Source organism: Coturnix japonica, chromosome 2, assembly GCF_001577835.2.
Source record: "Coturnix japonica isolate 7356 chromosome 2, Coturnix japonica 2.1, whole genome shotgun sequence".
In the NCBI taxonomy this organism is placed as follows: Eukaryota; Metazoa; Chordata; class Aves; order Galliformes; family Phasianidae; genus Coturnix; species Coturnix japonica.
Genome location: NC_029517.1, coordinates 88,204,733 through 88,218,357, shown reverse-complemented (window position 1 = coordinate 88,218,357; position 13,625 = coordinate 88,204,733). Strand labels below are relative to the sequence as shown.

The 13,625-nt window shown below is 37.7% G+C and overlaps 1 protein-coding gene across 7 annotated transcripts in view; it reads right to left on the bottom strand.

The window, feature by feature from the left end:
- PIEZO2 (piezo type mechanosensitive ion channel component 2) overlaps positions 1–13,625 on the bottom strand; it is a 273,784-nt gene that overhangs the window by 111,067 nt on the left and 149,092 nt on the right. For all 7 annotated transcript variants that reach the window (XM_032442625.1, XM_032442628.1, XM_032442629.1 and 4 more), the window contains exons 6-7: positions 2,531–2,741; positions 128–341 (exon numbers count right to left, since the gene is read on the bottom strand). In XM_032442625.1, coding sequence (XP_032298516.1) covers positions 128–341; positions 2,531–2,741 — 425 coding nt within the window. The remainder of the gene's footprint in view (positions 1–127; positions 342–2,530; positions 2,742–13,625) is intronic.

Below are 13,625 nucleotides of genomic sequence, written 5' to 3'. Positions count from 1 at the left end.
GACCAAACAAGATGTTTTCCAAAGTTATGCATATAATTTGTCAAAGCAAAGGTCATCTGTTTCAGCATGTGATAACAGAGCATTGCATCAGATAGCCACAATTACAAAAAAAAGGAATTTCTCTTACCTGGCATAGAAGTCTTTTGGTGGAACAACCTCCTGGAAGAACTGCAACTGGTACAGATAAAGTCCAATCAAGTGCCCTGCACTGAATATAGCCATTAATACACACAGACAGCTGAATATCAGCGGATCAAATGCTTGGCAACAGGACCACCATGTGCACAGGCCCAAAAATACAAAGAAATATACAGCTGAGGTCAAGGATGGCACCATCATACCTGCAAAAACAAAAACGTGGAGGATTGGAAAACTGTGGGGAAAAAAACAACACCATTTGGTTAAATCTAACATCTGACAAATGCATTTAATAACTTAACCTAAATGTCTTTATGCTTTACAGTTAACTCTTAAGATTGTTATTAGTTGGGAGGCTAGAGGAAAAGGATCCCGTTTCTTGGGTGTTTTTTTTTGCTCCATTCACTTATTCTATACCTTAGCATTTGGAATGCAACCACTCTTCAGAAATCTTCTCTTACATTTGTAAAGATAAGCATGGAGGAAACCAGAAGTGCAGCTGCAAGACTGGTCAACAGCTGTGCAACCATATTAAATTTCAAAATGAACTGTAAGTACAAGATGCTAAAATGACACAGTGCATGAACAGTGAAAAGCCTTGTCATGTAAAGCCTGAGATATTTTGAGTTAGTAAAAAATGAAAAAAAACAACAACACCATGATGCATACACATCTGCACCTTTCACAGAACAGAGAAGGGTTCAGAAGACAAGGGGCTTTACTCTGGATTTTAGTGGCAGAAATTCTCAAAAGCTGGAGTGACCACATCCACATGATGCTAGGCAACATATATGTTGCCTGAATTTCATTATCACATCCCTTTACATCACAGAATGCTTGTCTGGCTTCTCCATAGGTTTACAGATTTAAACACATGGCAGGACCACAGGGATCATTTATTCTGACTGCCTCCATAATGCAGGACATAAAACTTCACCCAGTAATTTCTGCCTTGAGCCCCTGACTACTTATTTTCTTCCTTCAAAGAGATACTTTGTCTTTATTTAATCACTTTCAGTGAAGGAGAATATGCTATATACAAGAATAAGTTGTTTATAAGGCCAATTACTTGGGCAGTGAAAAAAATTCAAAATTTATTTCTGGTCTCAAATTGCCCAAGTTTAACACTTAGATATTGGATCACATCATAAGTTCTGCTGGATGAGATACCTGCTACAAAAATGTCGGCCCTTTGTAACTTTGTCAGTACTTTCAGACTGCAATCAAATCATCATTCATCTTTTTTTTTTTTTTTTTTTCCCTGGCACAGTGACTAAGGAAATATTTAACTGATTAAACTTGAGGTCTCTCTCTGGAATATCTCTGTAATACAGGCTTCCAAGACCTCAGGCCCTTTTTATTTGTAACTCTCCTCTGAACACCTCCCAGTCCTCAATGTGTTTTGGAATTACACAGACAAACTGTCCAGTGCCGCTGAAGAAAATGCCTCCTACCACAGCCATTCCTCAGTTTCATCCTCCAAAAGGATTTTTATTTGCCTGTATCTATTGATCATTTTTGTTTCATGACACCTCTCTTCCCTGCTGTCAGTCTCCATGGCGATCCACACCACCACCTATTTTTTTTCCCTTTCAAATTTATTACTTTGGTTTTGTTTACGTTTATGACTGCTAGATGAGATCAACTTACTGAAAAAGCCTACCTTATCGAGAGTCACACCCCACCTGTCCATGTCATCCAATACCAGTACCAAACTTTCTACTCCTTATATTCTTGCACACGTCTATGTTAGGCATACACTTATATTTCATACGTGAGGACTCCTCTCAAACACTGAATAGGCTGAGAAATACTAATCTAAACTGCAGTAGCCAGTTTTAAATTCATCTGTTACAATCTTCAGTAATTTTGTGTATTTCCATTCCCTCAGTAACTGATTGTGTACTACTAAATCAAATGTCACATAAAATGTTAGATATATTTAAAAAAAAACAACTTTTACCAGCCAACATTAAAGGCACATCAAAAGCCATTGTGAAGCCTGTTTATTTCTTTTGTTATACACTGCAAGGTCTTCCTTTTAATCTTTACTATCAGTGTGAACTCAGTTCATTTTTATACTCTGAATAGACAGGACCAAATCTATAAATTCATGTCAGTCACTTGTATTATGCAACTGTTCACCATTTGGCTTGAATAAAAACTGCAAAAGACATATACAGGATGATAGGACAGCACAGTAGTACTAAAAAATTAAGCATTTCAGTATATGCCATTGCTTGCCAAAAAGTTAATTTAAATAAAATCAGCAGCAGTTTCTTTTCCCTTCAAAATTTCCATTGTTATTCCCGCAGGCGCTGAAGTGCTGAAAACTCATTTCTTAAATGCATAATGCAATGGGCTCTGGAGGAAATTTTTCAAAAGCACCAACCTGCTGAACCAAGTAAAATTGTAACAACAACTTTTCCAGTGGTTATTATCATGTTGCCAATAAACTCTCTCAGTTTGGATGCTAGGGAGGCAATTCTACGCAGCAGTTTTAATTTCATTGTTTCCTCAAATTCTGCTTCACCACAGTCTTCATCATCCAGGTCTTCTTCATACATCAAAGCATCGTCTGGCTCTAACTTTTCTCTTACAGCCTAATGGAGGAGGATTAAAAAAGAGAAAATGCAAAAGAGTGAGAAAGAGATTTTGAATTTTTAAAACACAGATATAGTATTTAACAATGGAGCCTTCTTATAATCTTTAACTAGGAAGATCTCCAAGGAACCAGAGTCATGAAAATTGCACTAAAGCTAGAGTTGCATACTGATGGCTCTCAAGAGAAAAGGATGCTAGGAGCTGTTGCTGAGAAATACTTCAGTTCTTCTAACATATATACAATAAGCCACAAATTCTATATGACATTTTATTTGGTTGGCAGAGCATCCTTTCCACCTTGTGATATATAATCTCAAATTCCTCTTTGGTTTAAGGGCTTTGAGTATAAGCTCCATACAATAACCAAAAAATACCTTCCTGGTTGAAGCTCCTCAGCTAATTCCACTTTTCAACCTTTCCTCAATGATCTGAGGCAGAGCAACAAGGGCTGAGATAAATGGGCAGATAGTTCATGAGAAAGGGCAGGCTGAGAGAGAAAAACTATACCCAGCTATACTATACTCAGGGAAAGAATCAGAAATGAGGCGGTAGGCAGTCTATGGAACAGGAGAGAAAGTCAATGAGAGAGAAGTAGTGAAAACATAAGTAATCTACAGAAATTTAGAAAATATGAGCAGGGGCTTAGCACTGCACAATGGAAAAAGGAAAGGAAGGAAATGGGAGAAGGTCCTTCATACTTGAATAGTTTGTTAGGGTTTGGCAGTGGCCTTCACCATCAAGCCTCCATCATATCTTGGAGACCAGAAGACATACAGAGCTCTTGAGCAATGCAGAAAAAATCATCGACCCACTATGAGAATCACCGGAAAAGTTAGTCATTCACAGACACGCAGTGGCATACATAAACATATTAGAATGTAGTAGTTTAGAGCCAGATTCTCACTCTGTAACACAGCATAGCTTCTTTGGCACTATTCTGGATTTACATTAGCTAATGTTCTGGCCAAGCAGTATCTCTGTGTAAAAATGGGAGACTATTGGTGTTTTTCATTAGAATGTCAATTTTGTATTTTTTAGTGACTTCTGGCAGCAAAAAATAAAAATAGAAATCCATACTGACAGAAAAGATTGCAGCAGGAATGGCCTGCTTAACTCATCAAAATTCTCCAGTACCATTTTGTTATACAGATTCTCAACGGGAAAAAAAAAATCTCATGGGCTCCCTTGTTTCACCTCTAAGCTTGGTGCCAACTTTCTCCTGCTTTGGAGCATTAACAATGTTGTGTTTGCCCAGAAAAAGCTCGCTCATTCTCAAGAGTATCTGCTTTACAGATGATGTATTAAATACAATAGGGCTGACAGAGGAAATGTACCTTTCTCTTGGACATATCCTGTTACTTCACTAACTGAATCCATTATAAATGGAGTAAGGTAACATCTTCATCCCTTTGTTATTGTCACCATTTACTCCCAGAGCTCTCCAAATGCAAATTATTAGATCCTGATGCAAAACAATGGAGAGGAGATGGCAGTCCAAATAGGCAGTTGACACATTCTGGGCCATTCAGCACAAATAAGTTTTATATCCGTTCATTGTTTCAGCTTATATCTGAACTCCTATCATAACAAGAGCTAAGTATTCAGAAACAGAGCTGACAGTAGTTTGAATGATACATTATGCTCTTACTTCTTGCAAAACTGCTTTAGTGAGAAAGCCATACAAAGGGCAAAAGTACTGATAACTTCTGCTTGGGCTATAATTACCAGATGAACTTGCTCCTCATCTAGTGTAGATATTCCAAGGAAGACTATGAGGACAAATATCTGTAAGATTATCATGAACCTATTTTGTAAGTCAAACATTTACTATAGCTTAAGTGAGTTGGCACTTAACCACACACATGTAAGAATAAGACATGAAAGTCTGAAGAATGACAAAAGAAAATAAAAATACTTTATCTGTAAGAAAATAGAAAAAGCTATTGAGGGAAAAGTAACACAATTAAAGTACTTTTAAGTATATATTTGAGGAAAACACATAATACTTTCAAGGAACAAAATAAAGAAGGAGAACAAGAGGTAAGAGCCAAGTTAAAAGTGCCCAACTTTTGTTGTCTTCACAGTTCTACACTGATAATCTGCTACTGACACACATATCACATAGCACACCCAGGGAGAAGCATTATGAAGAATATTTCACTCAATCAGGACAGCTCTGAGAATGAGATGACCAAAACCTTCCATGAAATGACTGAGCTGTACAGACATAAAATGTAGCAAGAAGCCTGCAAGTGGATGACTTACCCAAGAAGTTACTTTATCTTTCCACTTCTATTTAGGTAGCAAAATATGCACTTCAGGATCTACAAAAATTTCCCTATCTGCAAGCTTTTATGAATGATACTTTAGTTCTCTGCCTTATTCTGTCTCATAGTGGTGTCATTAATGCCCCAGTGAATTATTCCAGTGAAAAGACTCTGAGAGCTAAGCAACTATAGGTTTGACATTTTGTATACAAACATATCTGTTTGTACTTTGGTATCCAAGGTGAAGTGAAGTAGCTGAAAGGCCATGTTCCTTTCCTGAAGTAGCTGAAAGGCCATGTTCCAGTGTATATAAAGGAGACAAACTTTGAGTTCTCCCACTCTCATATCCACCTCGAACCAATTGGGTAAACTGGGATGGCTTTCCAGTTTTTCATGCTGAACTCTTCAAACTGCCAAAGGCACGCAAACGGTAAACAGTTCTTACATTCAGCATGGTGATAATGTGCATGTTGTTTTAACACTTTCTGATGATTAAACAGCCATGCAAGTACATGCTCATCACAGAACACCATTTCTCCAGTCAGACAGCTTTGCAAAGCTCTTTTTACTATGCGGATTAGTCCAAAGCTACAAACCCATGCTACGTAGGCAACAGTTAGAAAAATACTTTTACTTCCATAATAAATTACTTATTATGCAATTACAGGATCCCTGTGGATGCTGATTAAATCAAATAAACTTCTCCATTCAAGGAGTATAGAGCATTTGTGAAGTCATAAACATGTGTTTCCATGACCTTTGCTCTGTGGAGCAGGGCCCCAGGACTTTTTATAAACACACTAAATGTAGTTTAAGTTTTTCAGCAATCGTGTGGAAGTCCCAGGAGTATTTATTGTAAAACTTTTTTTTTTTTTTTTTTTTTTTTTTGAGAGAAAGAGAGAGAATACAGGCAAGGAAACAGTATTGCCTCTGTGGCAGCTACAGCAGCTACTATTGAGGCCAGGGCCAGAATGTCCATTAGCTACTTTGGGGGTTGGCTTATTAACATCTAAATTTTACATGTTTCATCTGGTACAGTATAAACACTGCTGCATAAAGATATCCTCTAGTCCCAGAGATATATTTACTAACAGGAAGCTCTAACTCCAACCTAAAGTCCATTCTTGATTCAGAATTTTCCTTGCTTTTCACCTATGCTTACTGCTATTGTGTCTGTGAACACAAATTTGCTCATTGACTTTTCAATTCTACAAAGGAAATGAATACAACACATCAAAAATCCAAACAACAAAAGAGCAACAAAACTTAACTAACCAGCCCTGTTACAACTAAGGATACATCAGTATCTCCCAATGCATGCCTGTGAATGTACTGTATTATCAACACCTCTAAAAAATGCACTACTAAGCTCACAAGTATAAGTTCTCATGAAAGTTCAGGTGCTTCCTCCTTCCTGTTGGCTGATAAATGCTGTACAAATAGCTTCTTTTGCTGCGTTTGGACATTTCCTCCCAGCTAGTACCAGGAAACTAACAAACATAGATGAGTGAGCACATGAAAAATAAAATGTAGGAAAACACATAGTTAGGTGATTTTTGCCAACATTTTATAATGTGTTGCTTCTAGAACTTTAAATAGAGGTTAAATTGATCCTGCTATGTCAGCTCTATTTATCTGTAGATTACGTGGCAATTATAAAAAAAGTTATTGAAGAACGATGTGATAAGCCTCATTATCCAAGTCAGTGGTGAGATGGCACTGTTTTCCAGGTGGATTACTGGTGAGTGAATGGCTGTATGGTGCTGAGCTCCTGCCAGGTTAAAACCACATCAAGCAGTGACATCCAAGATGGCAAAAATACCAAGCAGCCCAGCATCCCTGGTGCTGGTACTGCCTTGTTTTCAGGCAACTCAGCTATCTCCTGGCTGCACTCTGCACAGTGCCTCTGTGAAGGAAAGTCTGAACAACCTCTGGAGGTGCAAAAGCCCTTATGCACACTTATATTGTCCCTTACTTGCCATCAGGGCTTCAGAGTTTGTCCTGACAAGGAGCTATTGCCTGGAGCCTGAAATTTTCCTGGGACCCCTCCATAGCAGCCTTACCCTATAACCCTATAATTTCGTAACATTTAACTAAAGAAAGCTGGTGCACTCAGTTGAGATAGACCATATCAGAACATGGCTGAATTCCTACTTTCAGGCATACTTAAAAAGCCTTTTTTTTTCTTTTTCTTTTTTACCAAAAAAGCTCCTTATTTTTAGAAATCAGATAGTTACAGGAGTAGGAGGAATTCATCACAAACCTACTATTAAGAGCAGTATCACTAGATATACCCTGAAAATGCATGTAGAAAAATTAACCAGGGTAACACAATATTCTCCAGACAGATCCATCTGTGAGTACAAAAGCTGGAAGAGAAATTTAAGTGCTATTTGTTTTACCATCAAAGGAACTGCAAACCCTTAATGGGATATAAATGATCACAGGTTTAACCTTCAGTCAATACTAAACCACACTAAGGTACTCGTTCATTGCATTTCCAGTTTCTCAAGAAAGTGGAGAACTCCACAGTTCTTATGAAATGTCCAGCATATGAGAAGCAGTGTCTGTCTGCTTTTTCAACCACAGAATAGACACAGAAACTTTCACACTGACAACTCCTGTGTCATTCAACTTGAGTTGTTGCTCTCTGTCCAGCAAGAGCATCTACTTTAAGATATTTAAGATCAGATTTTATGAGATAGATGTGCTCAAATGATAACTCAGATGAGTCTACAGAACCTTTCTCTACATATCAGAGAGGAGGTAGGGCTGCAGATTACAAGCTCAGGCTGCCACAGAAACCCACTCTCTGGACTCAGCAGTCTATACCAACAGTCAGTTCTGCACTGAGTAACAGAGGAAAAGCCTACTAAATTAGCAGAGGTAATCAAATGTGTAACAATTGCAATAAATAATTTTGCTAGGTGTATTATTTGCACAGCATTTTAAAACAGATTATACCAAAGAGAAAAGTCCTAAATCAACTATAAATCCTATAATCTTAATGAATTTTATCTCTGACTGGTCTAAAACATTCTAAATCTTGGGTTAAATGCCTAAATAGTACTAAATAATATTGGAATAGTTGTACCATCTAAAATAACTTTCAATTCATCTGCAGATTTTGATTGAAATGAACTGAGTGCAATTCCAGAGTAAAATATCCTGTAAGAAAGAGTCATTCGTTACACATTAAAAAAATGATGCGGGTATACACTAGAAAAATTTAGGCACAAAGGCATTTAGAGATTCAGAGAAAATGAAAAAAGAAAAAAGAGGAAAAAAATAAAGCACAGGTTTGAAGCAGGATAACAGGAAGTCAAAATCATTAAATCCTGTATACAATTGATACTGTACTGAGAAGGCCAAAAATCATTTCACTTCCAATGTACCTACTGCACCTGAGCAAACATCAAGTGATTTCAGCACAAGACTCACTTAGTGAATATGGAAATAGAGTTTCACATTTCAACTTCAAAAAGCTGTCAGACATATAAGCCAAATGCAAAAGAGAGAGGAAGTCACAGACAGAGTTTGGTGGTTTGGCCTGAGATGACTAAACACGGTTTCTAGTGAAAAGGAAATAGGGAGGCTTGGGTTATGACTACAAGGCACAATTCAGTACAAATTCTAAATGACCTAGTGCAGATATGGGAAGCTGCATAGCACCCATATGGAATAATTCCTGGATGAAGAAGTACACACATTGTACCACTATCCATCATGCTGAGAAGTATGATAAATAACACTACCAGAGGCTGCCCTACAGAGCCACAGACTACCGGGATGAATAGGAGAACAGAATATCTAATCTATAGAAAGATCCAAAATTGCTTGATTTCTTTTATATAAGTGTATATATATATATATATATATATATATATATATATATATATATATATATATATATTTGCTCTCAAAATATCAGGGAAAATAAATGCTGGAGAAGAAATGATACTAAATCAAAAGTGCACAAAAACAAAATAATATAATGCAGTCTGGAGTACATGTACAACCCAAATTAGAGGGTTTCTAACCACCAGGAAAACAAACAAACAAAAGAAACACCAAAAAATCTACAAAATTTCAGAGCAGGGCTTTGTCAAGAGCAATGATGAGGAAAAATGGCTCGGTTTTAAGATGTGGTTTCCTGTCTTCCTGAAATAGCAGGAGAGCGAATTCAGATTCTTTCTTGGATTGTGTTATTCATATCTTAGGCTGATAAAGGAAATAATATTATAATATTTTGCTCTCCTGGTTTACAATACTGCAACTCCAAACCTGGAACTGAAGACTGTTAGAAGAGCGAACCAATAAGACCAGTGGCAAGCTGACACAAGAAGAATTTCATTGCACATCTGTCCTGTTTCTAACCAAAACAAGGCAGGTGCATGCTGAAGTTTCATGCTAAACAGGCTAACAGCATTTGGTAATACATAATGTATTGCACTATGTAACATTATCTAGCTGAGGCACTGTTGTAGTGTAATTGCGTATTTGTGTTAAGACTTATCCAAATACATGTGCATCAAACAAAGAAGCTAATGTAACTTGTAAACTTCTGACCCCAGTTAAGACAAGATGCATTAGAATTGTTACTGAGGGAGGCAGAGTAAGGTCTGGCAAACTTCACTACTACAAACAGTGCAGGCAAAAAGATAAGGATACTCTCCTTAAACCACATAAATAAGGTGTTACATCTTACTCTCACCACATCCAAAGCACACAAGGATTTTGACCAGCAGATCAGAGGTCAAAACAAAAGAAGTATTTATAATCTATTAGAAAAAGTGAGCAAATGTCATGCTAAATAAACTTGCTGAAGGAAAAAAAAAAAAAAGAAGAAAAAAAAAAAGAAAAAAAAACGGAAAGAAAAAAAAAAACAGGATGAAGTAAAGCATGAGAATACATAAAGAGGTGTCTTCATGAAGCTAAAAGAAACCAAGATATTCATTATCTCTCTCTGTTTCCTTCTTTATCACCTGTATCATCCTGATATGCTTATTTACCATCTTTGAAGAAAAGCAGATAGTGAAGAAACCTAAATTGCAGATGGGAAAATGTCTACAGAAGTCAGAGCCAGATGGTTAAGCCAGGTGAATGTTTGATACTGTTAGAATAACATTAGATGAAGATAAACATAAACACAAAGCAATAAACTCAGGAAAACTCAGCTCATCCCCAGAAAACAGGGCAGTCATCTAGACAGGGTCATGAGCACCACTGTAAATAGTTTAAAGGAGACCTGCAGGTGTGAGCAATTACAGGGAATGTGAAAACTCATCTTTCCCAGAGTGTACCTTCGTCTGAATTAGCGCTGCTCATTACGCAGGTTGTCCAAGTAGATGATGCACTAGTAGATTAATCCTACCCAACATTCTCTGATTGCAATCTTTGTAATCATACCATCATTTAGGTCACCTATATGAAATTCTGAGGCATTGATAATCGTTGTAGCTCAAAAGAATATTGCAGAACATTATCTGTTTCAAGGAAAAAATAATGAAAATGACCAAAGAAATGAATAAAAGAAAGAACAGGGATTGCTTACCTTTTGAAGGATAAATACGTAAGATAATAAATAACTTCATCTTCCTTATACCATCTCGTGCTGTTTTACAACATGTAATACAAGAGAGCTTCCATAAAATTAAAAGGTGTTAAATTAAAATAAAATCAGAGAGCAGTTATTAAGTTGTGGAAGTCCTTGCTTCATGATGCTACCAAAGCCAAGAAATTAATGAGGTATTAAAAGGGACTGGATAATTATATGTTTAACAAGACTATACAGAGTAGCTATAATTAACAACAACATTTTTGGAAGGGATATGAAACTGTATGTTTTAGGATTAAAGTCAGTCTCTCACTAGGCATGATCAAGATAAATAGCAATGAGATGGGGTAAAGGTTATTGCTAACTCACTTATTGTGGTAATATACAAGGTACCAGCTACTTCCAGGATGTGGGTACTGGTCTAAATGGGTAATTTCTAGACTAAGAAATTAGACAAAGCATGGAATGCGTATAACTCAGAGCTTGTCTAAACTGTCCTGTATATATTGCATTTGCACTTGGAGACTCAAATCAAAAGAAAGTTGTAAATGAACTACCTGCCTGATGCAGGTGTACAACAGATAGGCCAAATCCCTCAGCCTTATGATCAGAAGGGCAAGTTAAGAGACTGAGCATTATTACCATCCCAGTTTGCTAAGGGACACAGAAGCTGAAATACAGATGCAGTAAGAAGCTTCATTTTTCTGAAGAGCGTCAATGAGAATCAAGCTCGAACAAACAAGGCAGCAAGTGCCTTGGAGGAAGCGGCACTGAAGACTGCAACTGTTTATTTCACTTAACATCAACACCTCTTGTAAAGATGAAGTTAGACAATCTCACAAGGTTATTTTTACCCTGTCAATTACAATATCAGGCAACAGTCACGAGAAAAAGCTACTTCCTTTCTAATACCTATCAGACTGTATATACTGCATCTGCATTTTGGCATTTAAACCACCATCTGCATCAAATCAAAAATGTCATACTTTCAACTGCAGCTGGGAGTTAACTGTTCTCTCTCATTTTCTTCCACCTTTTACACCTTGTGACTGGCATTGTGCTTTTCGGCATTTGCAATCTGGGCCTTTCTCCAGCTGAATTCACCTGCTTTAAATTTTCTGAGCCCTAATAAAAAAGGCCTGCAGACACGTTTGCTCCAAGTGTGCAACCATTTCGGGGTGGTAATGAGTTGGACTGCAGCCTGGTATCTGGCAGACCTTCCTACTTCATGACTCACTGTTAATTAAAACCACACTCTTTGCTTATTTCTGGGATAGCGTTACTTACAAATAATTGAGAGTCTCTTACTGCCTTCCAACCTCGTATCCCCAGTTCTGTTCTGGAGAATACAGTTTTCTGATGAAGATCTGTTTCCCTTAAAGCTGGACACAGTGTAATGAAGAAGGACATCCATCTTTCAATGAATTCTTGCTGTCCTTAATTCAGACTCTGATACTTTTTCTCATTTTGAATTGTATTTAATCCATGAGCAATTTGATCCACTGTGCCCTATAGACCATTTCTCAATGCTACTGCCATGGCTATGTACACAAACCGCTACTCAACTCCAGGAATTTTCTCAGCGTGCCCAGATAAAAGTTGGAATACAATGGATTCATACAGAGCTTTGAAAAGGTCACTTTCAGAACTACTGAAATAATAATTTATCAGGGTTTCTTGTATTTAGGATTCAGAAGTAGAAGATACACTACTCTTCCTTTTTTAAATTTAGCCAATTTCCAAAGTATTCCAAGCTCCCCAAAAGCACAGATGTCTGAGAATTCCTCAAATTAAATAATTTCACACAAAATGTAAAGCTGTAAGATAAATTCTCTGTTTTTCCTGGAAGTCAGAGTGCTCACTTCTTGATGTTCAGGGCTACCTGTGGCTAGGCTTCTATCAATCCAAAAAGCTACCTCTCTTATCACAGGATGGCTTAGGTTAAAAGGAACCTAGAAGATCATCTGGTTCCAAGCCTTCTGCTACATGCAGAGGTGCCACACACCAGATAAGGCTGCCTGAGATCCCATCAAACCTGGCCTTGAATGCCTCCAGAGATGGGGCATCCACAATCTCACTTGGCAACCTGTTCCAGCACCTCACCAGCCTCTGGGTAAATTTTTTTTCCTAACATCTAACCTAAATCTATCCTCTGTTAATTTAAAACCACACTCCCTAATCCTGTCACTATTAGACTGTGTAAAAAGTCAGTAAGCACCCTTCAAATAATGGCAGGTCCCAAAGCTTTCTCTTCTCCAAGCTGAACTTGCTCAATTCCCTCAGCTACTCTTCACTGGAGAGGTGCTACAGCCCTCTGATCATCTTTCTGGCTCTCTTCTGGACTCACTCCAACTACTCTGCATCCCTCATGTACTGGGGATCCCAGGCTTGGACACTATATTCCAAGTGGGCCCTCACAAGGGCAATGCAAATGGGGACAGTGCTCTCCCTCTCCCTGATGGCTACTTCTCCTTTGACGCAGCCTAAGATATAGTTGGTCTTTCAAGCTGTAAGAGCATACTGCTAGGTCATGCCCATCAAGAGCCCTAATGACCTTCACCGCATGGCTGCTCTCATACAGTTTTTCTCCCAATCTGTACATGTATCCGGAATTGTCTTCACCTTAATGCAACACCATGCACTTTGCCTTCTTAAACGTCATTTATGGCTCTGTTGAATGAGTTTAAATCAGTAGATGCATTTTTAACAAAACTGCATACCATAGAAATCTGACAAGCAGTGGCAGGAACTCTCAGCACAAGCTCTTCAACTCTATAATTGGCTGTGGAACTGTTCTAATAAACCCAGGACTATTTCCCTTAGAGGCACAGTACCAAGCTCAACACTTGTCCTGAAGCGTTTGTTTGTAGGGCACTTATTTCTTTAACTCATTTTGTATTTTCTAATTCTTTGGAGTTACAGTACCAGTACAGAGCCACGGCAAAACAAGCATCAATTAGATAATGTTGAAGTCAACTGTTCACATAGTTTTTGCTTTTTCAGTGGGCTTTATCAAAGAGGAATTGAAAATTATCTCATAAAACCCACACAGTTTGGAC